Source organism: Serinus canaria, chromosome 2 (assembly GCF_022539315.1).
Source record: "Serinus canaria isolate serCan28SL12 chromosome 2, serCan2020, whole genome shotgun sequence".
Taxonomy (NCBI): domain Eukaryota; kingdom Metazoa; phylum Chordata; class Aves; order Passeriformes; family Fringillidae; genus Serinus; species Serinus canaria.
In genome coordinates, this window is record NC_066315.1 from 117,404,531 (window position 1) to 117,425,489 (window position 20,959).

Genomic DNA, 20,959 nt, shown 5'->3' on the forward strand with positions numbered 1-20,959 from the left:
TACTTTATGGGCTGTATTTGATAACTTCAGCTTCACAGTGTTTACCAGTGCAGTAATTTATTACTGTGTTTTATGCATGTCTGGTGAAACTAGTCCCAGAGCATGTCAGCATGTACCAATAAGCTGTATATGTGACATGTCCAGCACATGTGTTGCTGTATGCCTATAAAGCAGCTGGGTATCTTTGTCCTTTGTTATCTGTATATTCCCTTTTGTTATCTGTGCATTCACCCTTGTAGGAATTGGTGGTAAGCCAGGTCCAATGTGCTTCTCTTTTCCCTTGTATTCTTGGAACCCATGTAAATCTTTTGTGCTTCCATGTGAGCAAGTGGAGGTGGCTTGAGGCAGTATCCACACTGTGGGTCTCTGAGATAACTGATAACTAAGGTAAACTAGGCTATCAGGAGTTCAGCATTGACACTGTTCTTCTTCTGGCAGCTGAACTAGTTCGTGGAGGTTTCACCTGGGCACACTTGCAGTAAGTGAGGGCAGCTGCAGGGCAAAAGGAGACAGGGGCCATGTGCCCTGGGATAGTTGTGCTTCTCCTAAGGACACGGCTATGGCTGGGTGATGTCTCCTGGTGGAACCCTGCTAGCTGTTGGAGTGATAAGTGAACAGGATGTAAACAGCAGGGTTTTGGTCAGACAGTTCATGTGCACGGGACTCACCGTTCACTTTAAATGCCTTACATGCTAAGTAATTTTTAGAAACTAATCATTGAAAAAAGGGAAAATAACCTGAAAAAAAGTACTACTTATAGACCAACAGTAATACATTTTGGTGTGTGCATGAGGAAAGTACTTGAGGAGGATGAAATCAGGAAAACAGAGATCCATGTATTGAAATTGCAGATATGGTATTTCACTGCCCAGTATTGCATTTTACTTTGAAATTTCATCGTTCATTTATGCTATTGGCAGAATGCTTGCTTGTGTACCTGTGTTCCTTTAGTATGCTTCAGTTGATTTAAACCAGTTTTTTCTGAGCTTCTGTGAAGAATTTCTTTGATGTGGTGCTGCTGTCATTTTTCTGGTTCATGTTATACATATACTCTGTGATGTTCACAAAATTATGCAGTTTATTATGGTTTTTCTATAGTTTTCCATCATTTTGATTTGTGGTGTTTGCTATGCTGAGGGAGAGTCCATGTAGTGTTGCAGATCGTGGTTTTGATGTTCATTAACCTCTGTGCTCCAGGACATTCTTCTTGTAATACTCATGGATCATCATCTTTGTGTCTGGAGTGCTGGAAAACTGGCAGTTCACTAATTCACTATGAATGAAGCCTCCTTTTACTAGCCAAATTCTTATGCTTTGTCAAAAGATAATACTAAATCTCTCAGCCGTGCTTAGGAGGCTTGGGGTGGTTAGTTTGCTTGGGAGAAGGGGTTGAAGTATATGTTTGCAATGAATCAGTCTTTTAAGTATTCATTTCATTCCTTCAAATTGAAAGACTGTCATGTGAAGACATTCTGTAGTTGATCTAGCGTACAAAAAGAAAGCAGGGAAAAAATCACTTCCTCTGTGCAGCTCATGTAAAACGGAACCGTTACTCAGACTCCTCTAATAAGGACAGGCATGCAACTATGAAAATGAGCTAAATGAAATATATTAATATGCATACATTCATTAAGTGTTACAAAACCAGCTTTGGTAAAGAACAGTTACCTGGTGATACTGTTGCTTGCACCTGCATTGTGAGCTTTAAATCTTACCCAGCTGGCATTTCTTCCACAGTGTTAACTCTCAGGCTTCCAGCTAGTTTACTTTCCTACCCAGTGTCTTCTCTTACTTGATGTTGTCCATGGTAGCCTGTGTTTTCTGGTAATCTCATGAGCCCAGGGAGTCTAACAGGACTCTGTTTTCTCCAGTACACAAGTCTCGGGTGCCACGCTTTGCAGGGCTGAGTGCCAGGTCCCCACTGGCCCATGCCCAAACCTCTTCTGTTCCTAATCAGGCAGTGGGGTGTGAGCATAGCCTAATTAGCTGCCAAACAAGGGGCTGGAGAGCAGTGTGAGAGTAACTCATAGAACAGGGCAGGTGCATATCTGTCTTCATACATTTATGAGGTCTTTGTGGCAGCCAGGATCCCTGGTGTCAGACAGTGTTTGCCCAGAGTTGCTGTGCCTGTGTCTTTGTGAGGCCCATCCATTGCAGCCTGAAGCCTTTCCGAAGGGCGATGTCCTCTGTGCTGTGCAGGTGGGAACAGCCTGCTGGGACTTGGGCTCTTTGATTAAAACAGTTGGCACATGTGATGTTAACTACAGCGGCCATGAGTTGTTTCCTGAATGAAGTCTAAGTCCAGGGCCTGATGGGCTAAAGGCTAACAATAATTGTTTAAAAGATTGCTTCATATCTATTACCATATCATGTCTGGAGAGTTTTGAACAGACGCATTTGGTTTAACTGGAGTTAACAGCTGGCAAGATACTGGCACAGAAGAAGCTTTAATTCCAAACACCATCTCATCCTAGTGTCCATACCTCTTAACAGTCTCTTTTGGGGCAAGGAGGTTGTGTTTTCCTTTGTGTGAGGATACAAAGCTTGGATACAAAGCTTGGTGTTAACCAAGATAGGCTAAGATATGCCTTTGAAGATGCAAGAACTGAAATGGAGAGCTGTGGTGTTAATGTTTGAAGCTGATAGTGAAGTAATGATTTTGTTGCTCAGTGACCTGCTGTGTTTTACAAGTAACTAAAATTCTTGGACAATGCTTGTCAAGTAGTTTGGGCTGTGCTTTTTGTGTGAATATTTGAATGTATACAAAAGTTTCATGGTATATTCATATAGAACAGTGTTCACTAGCAAAACTCCTGGCTGCATTTAAACAAGTAATCTGTATTCCTGCTTGTCTTTGTCTTACAGTGGTTTTTTTTATGCTCTGTTTTTTTCTGTATAGTTCTCTTGATGCTATAAAATGAGACTTTTGATCTTTGGTCAGGGACAAGGTTTTCATTCTAATTTAAGGACATTTGCAGTAAAACCAGAACTGAATAGTTCATATTATTGTTTCCTGCTCTTCCTGGGCTTGGAGTAACATGTTAAAGGTACTCTGCATTTCTGTGACCTCTCACATTTGCAGTGGGTTGAGATAGGTCCTTCATTTTTCTTCTGTTTTCTCATATTTTCCTCCCCCACCACTAATATATCACTGATATTCCTTGAGCAAAGGCTTAAAATAGTTGGGATGGCAGCACACTACATGGATTTGTAACATTCCTTAGAAGCAAGTACTGCAAAGCAGTGGAAATGAGGTTCTTTGTGTGTATTACTGCCCAGAAAACATAAAATGGGGAATGCAAGGGAGTTCCTGGGGACAAAAATGTCAGAGTGAATGCTGACCTTTAACTTCACTAAAAGGCAAGCTGAGTTCCATGCATTTCTCTGTGTGCTATGCAGTTAACCACCAGGTATCCACCTTGACATTAGAATATTAGCCTTTAAAAGCTCATCAAGCAAATCTGTAAATTACAATTTATTTAAATTTTAGGACCTTAACAGTGTTTTGCATAGCATGATGCACTAGACAGATGAATGTACTGTGGAATTCATTCAGGCAAATTACAATTTAAGGGTATGTACCATGTTGCTAATCTCCAATTACCTACACCAGAACAGGGAGAAAAGTGCATAAAATTAACTGCTCGACAGCCCAGTCTTCAGAGGGATGTTCAGTGTGAGGAAGGACAAATAGCTGCTCTTTAGTCAAAGGTTTAGGGCTTAGACTGTGTGGACAGGGAGACAGAGTTAAATTATCTCCAAGCCAGGGTCATCTTCTCACCTTTCCTGGGTTTAGGCTGTACTGTAAATCAGTCCAATAGCTCCATTTAACTGATCTGCTGAGAAGTGAATGATTAACTGAAAACTATCAACCAGACAGAAGCAGAACACTGCTCAACAACTGCGAAGTAAAATAGCTCTTGAATACAGATTACCTGACTAAATTATTTGCCAATGAGTTATTCTAACTGACTGAAGTTCAGAAGCATTCTGGTCTGGGGCTCACCATGAGAAGTCCTAACAAAGCTTCTTCAAATGTCTCTGTGAATGCAGAGGAAAATGCCTTGCCAGATCCGAAGGAGCAAGAGAAGGCTGTTGCTACAATGCCAAGTCTCAATATCTAGGAGTACCTATCCAAAACCACAAAACTCCAAAATCAGGAAAGGGCAGGTTAGGATGGTAAAATTCCTCATTTCTTCCTGTGTAGACTCTAGTGAAATGGAAGCTTGTGATCCAGTTGACTTGTAGCTTGTGTGGACACAGTTACAACACACTAATCCAAACAGTGACGTATTTTAAAAACTGCCAGACTGCTTCTCTGATTTGTTTTTGGAGAATGCTTGGATGACTGTCAGTGCCTGACACATGAGTGTAGTATTATGCAGGAATACTTCTGCAGCAGCACTGTTCAGAAACAGGATCTCCTGAACTGCTGCTTGCCCGATACTTGCCAATACCTGTGACTGTTGAAATGAGCTCTGTCATGTCCTGTCAGGCCCAAATACAAGTCTTGTGAAGGCAGGCCTGTAGAACATGGGGCTTCTCCATAATCAATAGAACAGTTCCTCATGACAACTTGTGGGGTTTTGGGGACACTCTTGTGTTACATTGGTAATACAGTGGAGTGGGCTGCAGTAATTTCACACTTGCTCATTCTCTACATAGCCTTTGAAATCCCAAGAAACATTTCAGGTATTTATAGGGAGGAAGCTAAAATGGCATAGGCTGTTAACTCATCCTGAGTGTTACCATTTGCATTAGATATTCCCTGCCTCTTAAGCCTTCTCTGAATGTTTGAAAGCACAGCAGATCCTCAGTAAACATGAGGCTTTAACTTAATGGGTGTGGTGGTCTTTTCTGTTAAACAGAATCCATGCTAACTCCTGTTTGTCTCACACTTTTAGATCTTGTTAACAAAATAAAGTGAGGAGTGATACTGTCATTAAAGGAGCTTTTTTTTTTTTTCCTATAATTTATATTTTTATAACTGTTTTATGGCCTCAATTTGCTCAGGAAAACTTAGCAAGTTACAGATCATTTTAAGATGTCCGGTTGAATTTTAGTGGGGGTGTTGAAACTTACTCCTGAAATTTCAGAGGTTGCAGAAATAGTTCCCTAAATAGTGATAATAGATATCATACAAACCTCTCTCATTTCCCCTGTGTTATTGCTCCTTCCCATACAGAAGGAGAGCTGTCATTACAGCGGCTGGTTGGCTTAATGACGGCCTTGCCGGTGGATTGTGGGCACCCCTGGGCACTCTGAAGAGTTAAACTGACACCCCTCGTGTGCGCAGGGGTGATTTTAAGTTATTTTTACCAGAGCGTTGCTGTTTTTCCAGGGTTTCTGTGGGGAGCCGCCCAGCAGAAGCAGGAGCATCCCCCTAGGGGCTGGGGAGGGGAGAGGGGACTGTAGCCTTGGGATTAGGGGAAGTGAAAACTTGCCCCTAAAACAAAGCATGGTTTTAAAAGTGTTTCATTTTAGTGTGTTTATATATATGTATTTATATATAAAAATATATATAGGGCGGGAGGGGGAGAGGATCTCACCTCCCGGCCCCGTCCTACAGCCCGGGGCAAGCCGGGCTCCGGGCTCCGGGCTCCGGGCTCCGCGCAGGGTTGCGCGGGCGGGCGGGCGGGCAGCCTGGCGCCGCGGGCGGGGAGGGGCGGGAGGCAGGCAAGGAGAGAGGGAGGGAGGGAAGAAAAGAAGGAGGGAGGGAGAGAGAGAGAGAGGTCGGCCGCAGCCTCCGCGCCCAGGCGGAGCCGCCTTTCCCTTTCCCTTTCCCCGCCGCCGAGCCCCGAGCGCGTTATCCTGCGGGGGCGGGCGATGGCCGCGCGGGGCAGCGGCGGCGGGTGCTGGGCCGGGAGCCGGAGGAGCGCCTGAACTTCCTAGAAGTCGAGGAGCCCAGAAATAGTTGCTGGGGTGAAGGCGAGAGAAGCTTGCTTTCATTCCCGAGGTCCTCGCGGTGCGGTGAAGCCGGTGGCTGCGCCCGTGAGGAGGAGGAAGAGCAGCAGCAGCAGCAGCGGGAGGAGGAGGTAGGTGGTGGTAGGTGAGAGTCCGTGGTACCCAGGGAGGGGAACCGGGGCGGCCTCTGCGCGGTCGTTGTCCTCCTTCTCCGAGTGGTTCGCAGCCAGGACGTGCTGCTGTTTCGGAAGAGCAGCACTGAAGCGTCTTAGGCAACCCTGCTTTGTCGAAATTCAGGTACCCTTGAGGAATTTAATTTTGTGGAGGTTAATTAAAAGGCTGTTGTAAAGTATTATGGCTCGTCCTTTTTTTTTTTTTTTTTTTTTTTTTGTGTGTATGTGTTTATGTGAGTTTTCCTCCTCTCGCAGCTCATAAAGGTGTAACTGCTGCTTCTAAACGTGCAGTAGTTTTGCAGGATGGAATGCACCTTTCTTATTCCCCATTAAACTTAGGATACGTTGTCATGCGGGTAGTGCATTTCATCAGAGCCCAGCAGTGTCACCTGAATGCCCTTACGGTTCTTTTTGCGCTGAAGATTTCCGTGAATATCACTTGCTGCGGTGTCCTTGTAGCTAAGGTTTGTTTCTAACTTCTTGCAGACATTCCAAGTGCTTTTATAGACACACACAGAATGAGACTATATTTTTAAGGCTTGATGTTACTCTATTTTGGATTCTTCTAACATTGGTGTTGTTTCAGTCTCAGTGTCTAAATATAGTTCTGACCTTTTTTTTTCCTTCACCTGCACATCAGTTTCTTCAATGACTGTAGTATGAACTAATGGTAAAAACAGAAGCTACATATGGAGGAGTATTTTCCTGAAGGCTTTATGATACTTTAGATTTCAGGAAAAATTGTTACTAGCTTTTGGAAAGCATTTTGGAAAGTTCAGTGTTTTTAAGGTAGTCTCCATGCATAGTATTTCTTATAACATGAAGCTAGAAAACTTACCTATTTCTTAAAAGATACTTTGAGATTTTTGTTTAGATCAGAAATGCAGCCCAATTGACTTGCCCATGTCAGTGAGAAGTACTGGTTGTTTTAAAAACCTTGGCAAAGCTGAAGAAGTAGGCACTAGTGGTTACATGATAATGTAACATAATAATAATAACAACATAATGTGTTAAAATTGCTTTCCAGCCTTGAATTCCCACCTGTGATGTAAATTACAGCCTCACCACATCTGATGCTGTTGCACCAAATTCTGTTTTCTGTACATAAGCCACTAATCTGTGAATCCTTATGAACTGAACCTTCTCATTCTCTGTGCAGCACAGAAATAAGTGAGAGTTCAGTGTATGCTCTCACCTGTGGGAGTCTGTAAACTGTCCCTGAAGAATGCTTGCTGTGTTTGCACTGATGTAACATGATGAATCAACTGGTGGTGAACTGGACGGGCAGTTTGTATATTGCTAAAGGGTCTTTCTCCTGCTTGCTTTTTATATTCCAGTGTTTGAGTTGTTGCCTTTTCATTATCCAACAGCTTTATGGTTCTAGGCAGGCATCAATTCTGTAAAGCCCAGACTTCAAAAGTGTGATTTCTGGATTGTGGCCTGTAACTTGGATTTGCATATTTCATTATGTTATTATCCAGCTATATTCTGTTATATGGATTTTACCCTTTTGCTGATTACAGTACATAAAACTCTGGAACTCTCTCTGTGTTCCATGTGTTAGCAGCAACATCCATTTTAAATAGATTGGAATTCTGTATTTATGTAGTGAAACCGAGGGAGGCCTGTTGGTGACTTCTGTTGAAGGTCATGTAAGAGCATGTCCAGTATATCTGGAATTGAAATGTGGTGTTCTCTCATTTCATTTTCATCCAGAGGGGTAAAATGAGGCTGGATTGTTTGCTTGGTGTTTACTGAAGTCTGACTGCCCTCTTATGTAGAGCTGACTATGTTGCAGGTGGCTGCTGTCAGCTGTCTGTAAGAGCTCTTCAAAGTAGTTTATGGTGCTGTTGCTGCTACTCTTGAGCTGTGCTATCCTTAGGCATCTACATTTAAAATTTCATTTGACCTGGTGTATAGGCAGACTGAGAAAGCACACCAAGAAATGTTCAGGTAGCAAGTGTAATACAAACTGGATATTTTTAATATACTGTGTTGTTTGTGTAAGTTGTACCATCTGAGACACGGTGATCCTTGTGGGTACTGTGGACACAGGCTAAATGGAATTACTGGAGAATGGAATTACTATGGAAATGTGTTCAGGATTGAAAGACAACTGCCTCTTACTGGCAGTATTTGTTCTTAAGACCTGTTTTATTACTCAGGGTTTGCTTACCACAGCAGAGAACCTGTGTTCTGTCATGTAATAAATATGAATGCAAATAAGTCTAATCCAAGCCATGGATCTTGTTATAGGCCAGTTAGGAGTAATTTACTGGAGCTTCTTTTGGGAGGTGGGGCAGAAGGGATATTCTTGGGTGCAGTACAGTCATGGGAAGGTAATGTTTGCCTGACTTCTCCCAAATAAATTTGATAGAGACAGAAAGAGGGTAATTGATTATTTCATTCCTTTAGTTGCATTTTCACTTGCAGTCCTTTCCTGTAACTAGAAAGATTCAATTGAATTGGACTTTGCCCATGTTGCTGCAGAGGAGTGGTGCTACTAGAAATTTTTAAAACTGCTAGGTAGTGGGTGGATGTGTAAACAGGGAGCAGGCTTTTTCTTTTAGAGTAGTGGCTCAATTCTCAACTCTCTCAAATTATACTCTAGAAGGGAGAGAGGAGATAAGCCAGGGATTGACCAGAGTATTTTGGTTAGTGCTCTGTTTTTTAATTCAGGTGAAGTCTCACCAGAGGTTTTCCATGGTGTCTAGTGTTACTGTATTAAAAATTGTATGTAGTGTGGTATTTAAAAGGATGTATTTTTGTGAATGAAACCTGTTTTCTCAAGAACCTTGTTATTGAACAGCTTCTGGCCATCCCTCTGTCTTTAGAGATTAGCAGTCTGTGTTTTGCCTTTGACTTTTTATGAACCATTTGACTTCATGTACAGTGCCTCATCCTGCACTGGATTCTGAATACCTTATCTCTTATTTCCTGTGTGTCAGCTGCTGTCTGGTAACAAGAATGGGACACTATTTCTCCACAGAGAGGTTGAGAAAAAGTTGACTTTCTGGGTTTTCTACAAGATTGTGTAAAGCCCAGTGATATGTTGAGCCAGTGCATTTGTGAAGAAGACTGAGGAAGTGATGAAAAGCATGCCAAAGTTGATGCTTTCTCTAAAGTTAGAAGAAATAGGGTAGTGTTTATAGGGAATAATAGGAGTGCCTCCTCCTGTGCCTTGCTTTTGGTTTCTTTATATCCAGGCTCCTTCTGTAATTGGAATCACAGGTGAGAGTTTCCACAGCTGGTTTAATGATGGTTCATTCCCAAACTAAGTCCTTCAGGGCAGATGATTATTGTATAGGGAAGTGCCCATATGCTGTTCCAATGGATATGAATCCTGGTGATTCCTCCAAACGTGCTTGCAGGGAGAGTCTCTTGGGGGGTTTGTCTGTTTTTGTCTCTGCTTCCCTTGTCTTACTCAGAGAGTGAGTGTGATTTGCCCTGGCCTTAGAGGTATTTAAGGCAATGTGGCAGCAGCTGGAGAGGCACCAGGTACATACACAACTACTTGATCTAGCCTTGGACATTCTAGGCAGAGGTTGAAGCATAAGCACCCAGAAGAAGGATCTTCTGATTATACAGTTATACCATCTTTAGGTCATTACCATTTTAAAAAGAAGAGAAAATGTTTCAGTCCAGAATAAAATAGTCTGATTAAACTTCAGAAACCTTTCCTAATGCAGTTTGCTTATGTAGAAGAGAGTAAAAGGAGGATGCCACATACTGCTAAACTATGTTGTATTTGCCTGTTGCATGCAGCTATTAGGAAGCTGCACTGAAGATTTTATAGTCAGGCATTCATTTGTGGGTGTAGTAGATTTGTGTATGCTCTTGTGGTGTCAGGGTTCTGCTATTGCCATGCTCTTGCTTTACTGCAGGCAAGGGTCAGCCTGAAAATTGATGTTGTTGTGGCTTCCTGCAGGAAACGGTGAAAATGCTGCTGGCTTTTTGATAGCTCCCATGGAGAGAATGGACAGTGTAGCTGTTGATAGGCTTGAAACTGTGCCAGGAGGACTGGTGACTTCTGATCTACTCTGACTTTTTCTGTGCTTTCTCCTGTTCCAGGCCTCTGTAAGCCTGTTTAAGTTTTAGCTATTTCTGGACAACACTGGTCTCAGCATTAATCTGTCTTGCAGGTTATCTACATTATCTACATCTTTCACTGGTGGCCAGGTTTGATTTGAGGGGTCTTACTTTGATATGTGGTTTTCTAAAATTCCCTTTTTCTTTGGTCTGTTATCAAAGCTGAGCCCCTTGCTTTTAGTTCCAGGAAATGCTGTTATCAGAGGTAGAGACTTCTCTGCTGACTGTGTCTGTTAAACTCATTTGTACCTGGCATCCTTCAAAATGCTGCAATTTCCACTTCTGAAGCTGTGGATAAAAATGTCTCTACTGTTTTCTCTGCATTATTACTTCATGTAGTTATCATAGCATTAGTGATTTTACCTGCTATTTAAACTACAGCTGTGTTCCTAACTGCAGCATGGTAAAGATTAAGGCAAGTCTGTCCCTATTTCTGTAGTCAGCCCTACAGTTCAAATGTAAGAAGCTCACAAGAGCTGATATGCTTGAGGCAAATAGAAATTGAAAGAAAGCTCTGATCCGCTGGAGCTTAGTGGCAGAGTGAAAATGCAGTTCTTCCAAGTTTGTCAGTTCAGCTTAGTGTTGGTGACCCAGGCACGGCTCAGAGGAGATGCCTCAGGGAAAGAAAATAATCGCAGCCAGTGATCTTCCAGGCAGCTCAAAGAACGAAATGTGAACATTACAGTTTTGGTTTCGCAGATGATTTATTCTTCATCTCTCCAGTAAGATGAATAAACTCTTCCTGAATTAATCTGGTTGACACTTCCTCCTTTTGTTTTTCAGAGATCTTTCAACTTCAGATATGAAATAAAGCTCAGTCTTCCAAGACTGAGCTTTTAATCCATACGGCTCCTGTACTGGCATTTAAAACTCTGACACTAAAAATAAGAAACTGGAGGGATGAGAGAAATACAGCCTGTATTGTGAAAATGCGTACAGGCAACTTGGAAACCTTTGTAACAAACGCTGGTTTACAAGAGGAGGACAGTGAGTGATATTAATCAGGGAACACCTAATCCATTTTGAAGCTTTTCTTGTTTTTCTGTGATGAGCAGTAAGACAGATAAAACACAGGGGCTTATGCTCAGTTCCTGATACTGGACCTGAAGTAGATAAAGATTGACACAAGTGCTTAGCAAAGTCTAAGCTTAGTAAAACACTTACTGGAAGTGGTGCCTGTTGACTGGCCCTCTTAAGATGGGGAAGAACTCACTTAACCTTTACATCTCAGTTTTAGTGTGTGGCAATGGGAAAACACTCTTAATCTCATGCTGGTATAAAATTGTGGAAGGTGTGCCTTGTAACAAAGCTTTTAACAGTAGCTTTCCAAAGGAAAAGAGAAACCAATTTGAAACCCATGGTCTGTGTAACTGTGTTGAATGAGCTGTGTTCTTGTCAAATAAAGGTGGGGAGAGGCTTAACCCTGCCCAACACTGTAATTACCTAATTGGTGAAGTAGGAAACAATCAAATTAAGGTAAATGCAGTTGTAGCTAAAAATAACTTTCTGAATATCTTGCAGTATGGATGATCTATCACTGAGCTGTGATTATAGTGGTTGTAAACATTCCTTTTTGTTGAAGTCATCAGATAGGTCTTTGAAAATTAACTTAATTTTAAATGGCAAAAAGAGAAATAACAACAAAGTTTGATGATCTGCCTTTTGAGAGCAAGAAAAATATTGAGTTGACTGACTAAGACTAGTTGAGTATCAAGAACAAATCTTTTCACTGGATTCCAGGAGCTTTGGCCTTTGTGCCAACATAAATATGGGTGTCTCTCTAATAGCAGAATTGCATTGGATTAGTTTGTGCTTTTTGGAAATTTATGATATGAAATATAGAGTTCACTTTTATACTTCCCTGTTTTAAGAAAATAGGGAGTTAGTGTTGAACTGGGCACTCCTTTTTCCTCTGGCTATTTTGAAGAGAACTGAGGTCTCCCTCTTTCTAAGCCACTTCTCTCATGTTTGTGAATTGATCAGACACATCTTGTTCTAAAGCTGTGCTGCATTCAGTGAAGCAGTTCAGATGGCTGTGCTGTGCAGGCCCAAACAGAGGTGTGTAGCTATGCAACATTAATTTTGGCTGCTCCTAAGCACTGCTGAAGCTGCTGTTGTTATCAGTGGGGTCCAGTAAATAATGTGCTTGTTGTCAGGGCAGGTGTGGAAAATGCTGTCCTTCTGTGAGTAAAGAGGCATCTAGTTGGCACTAAGCTTTCTGCCTCTTTGATGGCTTTATTATCAGTCTCTTGTGTTATTCTCAGTCTCTTGTATTGTCATCCTCCTTCTCACATTCTGCAAGGAAACTGAACTGTTCCACTGAAGGGAAAGGGTGACCTTACACCCTGTGTTCTGCCAAACACAAAGTATGCCTGGTAAGGGGAAAGAGGGGCAGAGAAGGTAAATATTCAGACAGACACATGATGCTGCCTGTGTCCTTCTCTAAAATTCGCATGAAAAATTAGTTTTTCTCATGTCGTCTTTCATCTCTGATGTGACATTTAAATGCACTCAGCATGTTCTGACAAATCTGAAGTGCCCTCTGGTAGAGATTCATGCAGTTGAAAACCTTTGGTATTGAAATAAATTGTTCTGAATGTACAAGTTGGTGGCATTTCTCAGATGTCTGATACCAGGTTGTCATCTTCAATTATTTCTTCATGCCCTTTGTTCCTACAAAGTATTCTGTGTAGTGGGCCCAAATCTGTTTCCAGTATGTCTACACAGCTCAGTGAGTTTTTGGATGCACTTGTGTCTTTGGAGAATGTGAGTGATTTCAGTGAAACAACAAAGAGCTACAGGTTTACAAGACAGCCATGATTGTGGCTTTATATGTACATATTAATGTACATTTCCTGCCAGCAAAAGTTCTTGTCACACAGGTTTTCAGCAATGTGAGTTAAGAGCTCCTGTACTTAAATTTTCCTTCTATGTTCACTTTAAGATAACATGATGGAATTCAGATTTTCTCATGAAAAGCTGCGGATCTTGGACCAGTACCGTTGACGAGACCTCCTGGTTGCAGCACCCAGAGCAGGGTCCTGTAAGGAATTTGTTACAAGAAACACACCATGGATCTCAAAGAGAGCTGCCCAAGCGTTAGCATTCCCAGCTCTGATGAACACAGAGAGAAGAAAAAGAGATTTACTGTAAGTATGTAAGAGAATTAGCACTGTGGGCATAGGCTGTTGGTGCCTAGCAGTGCTGCTTTCTGTTCTTCTGCTCCTAAGCTTCATATTATTTTCAAAAGGTTTATGGAAATCAGTTTCCTTGCTCTTGTGAGCACTGGCCATAGTCCAGTGTGAAAAGTTGTGAATATTTTACAGTGTTCACCTGTGTTGCTTTATGCAAAAAGAACTTGCCTTTACAAATTTCTGCTGATTTTACCTCAAAATAGCTGCAGTTGCTTGTGTAAAATATTTAAGTATCCAAGTACAGGGAAAATATTCTGGTACCATTTTTGGCATTCTACATGATTTTTCATGAAGACATTTATTTTGTAAGGGGATAAAGTGTGAATTTGGTTCTTTGTGGGGGTTTGTTTGATTGTTTTGACATCCATTCTTTCACAGATATCCTATTATACTATTGTATTTTTCTTGTGTAAAATGACAAAAAAATACAGACCATCAAATTTTTTCAAAACCTTTTTTCTGTCTTCCTTCCTGTTTCTGATTCTAATGCTTATGAGTTTTTTCCTATCCTGTTCCCATTTCCTTGTCATTTCTCTCCCTCTTCTTTCTTTACCTTCTAGTTTGACTTTCTGGTTCTGAAGTCTTCCTATTGTGTGGGAAATTCTTTGCATTGCATACTGAAAAATAAAATAGTGTGGTATGGGTTTTTGTTTGGCTTCTATATAACCCTAAATGACAAGATCAAAATTCTTCCTTTAGAAGGCTCAAACTGTTTTGTTGCTCTTGTGCAACTTCCTCTAAGATTTTTTTTTTCATTGAGTGAGTTAGTCACTCTTCAGATGAGGAATGCAAACACTGTGGAAACAATATGGAGTTGCTGTCTGAAGAATACAACAAAACAATGTTTTACTAGGAATTGTCTCCTTTTCCTCTTCACCTCCCTTTTTTGGAGAAGAACAGTGCTCTTTGATTCTACAAGTGTGTCAAGAGGTAGCTTGGGGAAGGAGTGTGCCAGTAAAGGGAGCTTTAAACAAAAGAGAACTTTACTAATTCCTTAAACCTCTGCATTCATGTGAAACTCAGGTGAGCGGAAAAACCTTTGTGAAAGTCTAAATTTGAGCAGAGCAGTTCTGTTTTATTGCCTCAGTGCTGGCACTTCTGCAGTTAAAACATGCCAGTGTGGTACATTGAGCATGTACTAATGTTGTGGTTTCCAGGTCATTTTACCTGAAAATGTCTGTGAGACAGCCTGGGCAATGTAAAGGCACTTTCTTTGGGCGTGCCCTTGAGGAAGCAGTATGAAACATCAGAAATGGGGGGCAGAGGGAGGAGAGGGGAGAGAATCCAGCCTAGATTACACTGTGCAGAGGTACACTTTGTCCTGCTGTCTTCTGCTTTCTGTGCCAGGGAGTAATTAGCAACTTGACAAGAAGTGCTTTCACAACCAAGCTTTCGAATATTATCACGTATATTTTAGGATTTGAAAACAGAAGTGAGGGTCATACTAAACTTCATGGTAGAAACTGTGAATTCCAGCATGTGTCAGTGCTGTTACTGTGTCCCCTGTTCTCTAGCTGTGTGTAATGACAGGATCCCATCAGTACTTTGACAGGGAGTGAGAAAAGGATACAGGGGGAAGCTGATCTTAGCAATTTTGTGGTAGGTATAACTGTCTCTTTTGGTGGCCACACTAGTGCCATTTCTGTAAAGAACACTAAGAAGGGTTCTCACTTGGGGTGAGAAGAAAGGTCAGAGTGATAAAGGCTAGGAAAGATTTCATGTGACTGTATAGTCTTCACCTTACCATTGCTCACAGAGAGTTTCAGTGCTGCTTCTGAGACTCTTCTAGAATTTACTGGTCTGAACAGAAACTGATTTTCAGCTCAAACCTTTCAATGGCTCACTTAATGCTGGCATGGAAACAAGACAAGTATGTGCAACTTAGCTTTTGCTAGCTCTACTTTTCCCCCTCACACTTACTCTGATAAAGCATTTTTAAAAACAATCATGTCTCTGAGCAGGCATCATTCTGATAATTAAATGATCTTTTCAATTTTGTCTCTAGAAGTGAACTCACACCTCCTGAGCATTTTCACGATCTTTTATTGAATATTTGATTTGGTTTTGTTAAATACTGCATACTTTTGAAATATTTACTACTAATTTTTTTTTCTTTTTTCAAATGACTACATGTTTGCATTTTTTGGGTTCTGGCAGGAAACCTTTTTTGCTCCCATATAATGCATGACAACCAGCCTCTATGTAAATCCACACTGGTTCGCTGTCCCTCATTTTTCAGAAGATTCAGCATTCACTTTCTCCATAAAAGGAGTAAAGTATTTCCTTGTTTTGGACCATATCTAGTCTATATTAATTGCTTTCTGTCCTTGCTGCATATTAGGTCATTCTTTTGCCTGTTTTGACAAATAGCTTTGTTTTGGGTTTCTCACTTTTATCCCTATGCTGTTTGATGTCTGAGGCTTAATTTTCTCTTTTGACCTGTTCTCATCTCCCTTTACACCCAGATCATATACAGGCTTATTAAAAAATCTCTTTCAAGGGTGCTGCTTGTCTGATTAAATCTGAAAACTTTGTCTCAGACCTGTGATGTATAATATTAATCCCAGCCCTGTGGAAATTGGGAGTTGGTTTTTTTTTGGTTTTTATTTGTTGACAAGAAATAGTTTCCTTACTTTCTCAATGATTGCTCTGTCAAAATTGGAAAACAGCCTACCTTTTTATTTTTCTTTGTTTAATGAAAATCAGGCATTTAATCCAGGAGCATGAGCTACCACAAACAGAGTTGAAGGCTTTTAATTTCAGTGACTTCTTTTGTGAACAAATCCTACTGCATCCAGAAATAGCTAGATTCTGTCCTGTCTGTATCTAGGAAGACATTTTATGGTGATGTTTTCAGGAATTCTATTTCTTTTTCTTCCTTTTTATTTTTCTCAAAGCTTTGTGGTTTTTACCCACATACTATGAGTTGTGATGCATCATATCTATGTTTAAAGAGTTTTCTAAGACCAAATTTGGATTAGGAATAGTTAGACTTGAAAAGGTTATTATCTAAGTAAGTCTACATTCCTCCCCCCCACCTTTCTAGAAATAAGCATTGCACATCTCTTTAATCATTACATAGGTGTAGCGGAGAGTAGTAAGACAGCCCTGACATGTCATGGTTTTAGTTTTTATCAGATTCTTAGTGGATATTGTGTGTTTTCTTACCACTCAGTGTGCCCATATCTGTTGGACTAGAACCTATTCCTTGGTTGGGGTGTGCAAGAGCTTTGTTGTGGTGTGAACTGGACGACCTCATAGAGGTTTTTTTATGCTGTCTTGTGTAAAAAATGTTGATTGTGTCATTGTTCTACAGCTACTCTTGAGAACAAAACTGTTTAAATTTAGTGGTTGCCAAGGAGGTGGATGTCATCTTGTATCCTGAGTTATGCTTGCCCATGCACTCTGCCATCTGTGCTTCTGCCCAGCTACCTTGGCCCTCTGCTCAAGTGTGTTGGCATTGATGTGCTGTGCAGTCATGGGGAGCAGAGGTGTTTTGTGTTTGAACATTGCTTGCAGGATTTGATTGCGGTATAAGAGACCCAGTTCACAAGGACAGTGCTTATGTTTTGCAGCTGAATCTTTCACTGCCTACAGCGTAGGGAGGCTCTAGAAGGGGAGTGGGTAGGTTTTATGCTAACACTTGTTTAGCAGTATGAGGCAAAGTGGGTTTTCTTAGAAAGTCTTACCAGCATTCTGCTGGATGCTTCCATTCAGCTTCCTGTGCTCCCCAGGGCCAGGAACTGAGAACAGCTTATGAGAGCAGTTAGCACAGCCTGACAGCAGCCCTCAGGCTGAGGATTTGATGGTGGTGGCTGCCACTTCCACTGTGGGAGTTAGAGGGAGAGCCAAGGTGCTGTTGGAGGGCAGAAGGGAGACTGAGGCATTGGTCCTGTAGTCTGCATTGGGAATTAGCAGCGCTCTGCACTCATTTCCTTGTTGTGCCCATCCTCTTCCCTGAAGGAATAGCTGAGCTCCTTTTGGAGGTACAAGAAAGCAGAGAAGTGAAGACAGCTAATTGCCTGAGAGACAGGAGAAGCCTGCTGGACACACAGCTGCCAACCAGGTTCATGAATCCAGGGACTGACAATCTGTCTAGTTACTGAAGTCCTGTGTGATGTGGCATTTGAAAGGCCTGAAGTGTGCAGCAGATTGCAGCTGTACCTCCCTTCATCCCAGTGTATTATGTGATATAGGCTGTATTTCTGCCACAGCACCACTTTTTCCTCCCTGAACAATTGTGCCATCAGCCAGGATTCTTCTGTATTCAAGGTGTTCAAATGAACAGTTATCTTCATATTTTCCATATGTAGTTTCTCTTTATGTTTTGGTGAAAGCAGTCTTCAGTATTTTAAAATTCTTTGCTTCTTTAATATTCGTCTTTATTATGGATTATTGAGTTGTTAACAAATTTCATATTAAATTTTAATAGACTACTATCTGTTGGTCAGGTGTTCTTTTTGGATATTAACTGATTTATGAAACTCCACTAAATCAATTTTGGTGTTAGTTTTTGCTTACCTGGTGTTTAAAAAATTTTCTGCAAAGTACCAGATTCTTTTAGTTGTTTAATCATTTCATCATGTTGATGTCTGTGTGACTTAGCTATAAGAAATACATGGTTTGATGAGTGCATTTACACAATAAATTTAACAACCTGCCCTTACTTTCACCACAAGATTAAACCTGAGAAGTTTTACTAAGCTTTGTGGGAAATAACACTGTCCTTGTTCCTACAGGTTTACAAAGTGTTGGTCTCTGTTGGCAGAAATGAGTGGTTTGTCTTTCGACGGTATGCGGAGTTTGATAAACTCTACAATACGGTAAGCAAAAAGCAGGCTATGAAATCATGCCAGAATAGCAGAGTAACACTTGCTGTGTAATGGTTTGAGTTAATCCTTCCTGAGGAGTTTGAGTCAACATTTAATAACCATAGGAGTCTAATTAAAGAAGATGATGGAGTGGGTTTTTTAAACTTCGGTTTGTTTGAATTTCAGACTCAAAATCCACTTATTTGTCACATTTTTTATAGTTTCTTGGCATCATAGCTTAATGAAACTTCCAGCTTAGTTGTTGTCAAAACATATAAAATGTGCTTTTGTTCATGATAAAAAACCCCACAAAACATCTAGATAGATACATTCCTCCTAAGCAAGTGTTTTTCTTTGAAGTACTGAAAGCAGTGAACAAATCCTTGTTTCTTAATAGAAATTTTGTAGTTAGTCATTGGTGGCAGTTCATACCTGCAGTTTCATAGCAGGTATGATTTTTTGCACAAAAAAATGTGGTCAGTGTTCCAAAAAAAATAGCCCCCTTCAGCAACCAAGTATGGATTTCTTGGGTTTGATGCTAGAAGAGGGTTTTGCTGTTTTTTACATAGTGGGCAAGTGGGGTAAATACTTGTTCAGATGTGAGTATGAGTTATGTGTGCTGTGTCCATACTTTCCTCCAGTTCTCTGTGTTTAGAGACCATAGTTTTTGCTTTAACAAAAGAAGAAATAATTCCCCTCTGATTCCCATGCTAAAATATTACCTGCTTATTTGTGCCTTCCCTTCCGCTGTCTCTCTGGGAAGTAGTCAGGCCTTCTCTCTTCTGCCTCCCTGGGCATGGTTTTGCATGTGGCAGTGGACTTCTGACACAGGCTGTGAGCTTGGAAATGTTTGAGCTGAAATGCCCCTGGATACCCCATGCTGTGCTTTGCCTGCATGTAGCAGGGATAAATCTGTAAGGGATGTGAAAACAGAAAATCCTCCTTTCAGAGGGAATGTTGGTAATCCTGTTCCTTTGCCATGTTCTCTTGCCATTAGAATTGGCCTTGCTCTGCTGAAGTTTGTTGAGCCCTGGTCTCTCTAACATGGGCAGAGGTGTGGTCCTGGGGAAGCATAACCAGGAGGACATTTCCAGTTTCTCTTCAGAAATTTGTACAATATAAACACCAAAAAGAATTTGTGCTGCTAACTGAAAGAAATACTGGTGTTGCTAAGGAAGAATTGCCAGCTACTGTATTAGAAAACTACTCTCTTAAAAAGGATGAGAGTAAGATTGTTCTTCTGGAGCACTTGAAGGTGAAGTAAATGTAGTCGAGGCTTGATTAGTGCCAGGTTTGGGGGTTTTTTTAATATGTAATTCACTGTTGTTGTGTATGATCTTCTAGTCAGTTTATTAAGTGTAATAATAATTGAATTATCAAGTGCAGGACCTGAAAATAAACTGTTCATCTGCTTGTAATTTTGATGTAGGGGTAGACCACCTGTGATTTCTAAAGCTTAAAGAATGTAAGTTGGACAAAACCCAGATGCCTGTATCTCCTGTATCCATTGTAAAGCTCATGCATACGGCCCTGTGCAAGCAAGCAAATAAGGGAAAACAAAGCCAAAAGAGATAAAGAATTGATGGAAGGAGGAAGAAAAAAAAAAAATAAAAACAACACTGAAATTTGGTTTTATAACCTGGGGCAAATAGTTTTGTACTGTTGCTCTTGTAGTCTGTAAAATGAAGATGAGATGGCCTTTGAATTTAAAAGGGTATGTCTATTGCAAACAAACTGAGTACAGATTGTTCTGGGAATGTTTTTTTCCCCCTTGTATACAAGCAGAGGAAATGGCATAGCGGAGCAGAATTACTAATAATCAGGTGTTCAAACTGTTCATCAGAAAACAAACAAAACGCAATTATTTCTAGGTAAGCACAATCCAATTTTATGTGTTTTGTTTTCAGCTAAAGAAGCAATTTCCCACCATGAACCTGAAGATTCCAGCTAAAAGAATTTTTGGAGATAATTTTGATCCTGGTATGTCATCATCTTGTTATTCATTTTGTCAGTTTCTTTATATGAAAATTGATCTATTCCAGCCTACAAGAAGCTGTCTTATATGAGTTTTGCAGCGGTCCTCAAAACAGTGACTAAACCAAAGTTTAGTCATGCTTCAGTCAAGAGCAGGAATTAGCGTGGGTAGGTGTTTTACCTTGTGATTGTGAACGAAGCATTGCTTGGTCGCCCAGTGCCTCTCTTGCACTGAAGGTTATAGCTCCTCCCAGCCCTCCCATATTCAGGATTCTCATTCTGAACTGTCAGATATGACCTCTCTCCTATAAAAGCAAAAGCCAAACCCCAAACTCTTCCTTAGCATTATGCATAGTCCATTTTAAAGTTTCTTTGTGTTACATGCCTCACAGCCGTCTCTGAAAAATGAAATAACTCAGGGATTTATCTTTGAGGACCTTTGACCTCTCTGTATCTGAATGTGCTTCCTTGTACAGTTCAGGTGAAAATGAACTTCTTCTGTAAGTGGAACAACAACAGGAAGCTTGTCCGATGTGAGCGTGTTGTGCTCCACTTACCAGTGATAGGTGGCCATTTAGCTGGTTTTGTACACAGTGAAATACTAATGAAAGTCACTTGAAATTCCCTTGAAGTAACCTGGGTGACACCATGGATGAATTAAGAAAAAGGCAAATGGGAAGGCCAGGCCATTGCTCTGTGTGTTTGTATTATTCATTCAAGCCATTTTTACTTCAGGCTTTTCCTGCTGCTCTTGGATCCCTCCCACCCTTCCCTGGCTTGCTGATGTAGTCAGACTGTAGTTTCATCTCCTTCT

At 40.9% G+C, this 20,959-nt stretch overlaps 1 protein-coding gene across 3 annotated transcripts in view; it reads left to right on the top strand.

Annotated features, from left to right (window-relative positions):
- Window positions 1-20,959, top strand: part of SGK3 (serum/glucocorticoid regulated kinase family member 3) — a 55,598-nt gene that overhangs the window by 16,143 nt on the left and 18,496 nt on the right. The window contains exons 1-4 of one of the 3 annotated variants that reach the window (XM_018910595.3): window positions 5,728-6,035; window positions 13,111-13,315; window positions 18,100-18,183; window positions 20,079-20,151. In XM_018910595.3, coding sequence (XP_018766140.1) covers window positions 13,238-13,315; window positions 18,100-18,183; window positions 20,079-20,151 — 235 coding nt within the window. In that variant the 5' untranslated portion in view covers window positions 5,728-6,035; window positions 13,111-13,237. Of the gene's footprint in view, window positions 1-5,727; window positions 6,036-13,110; window positions 13,316-18,099; window positions 18,184-20,078; window positions 20,152-20,959 lie in introns of those variants that run through there. The other 2 variants (XM_050970345.1, XM_018910607.3) reach the window with 2 other exon arrangements.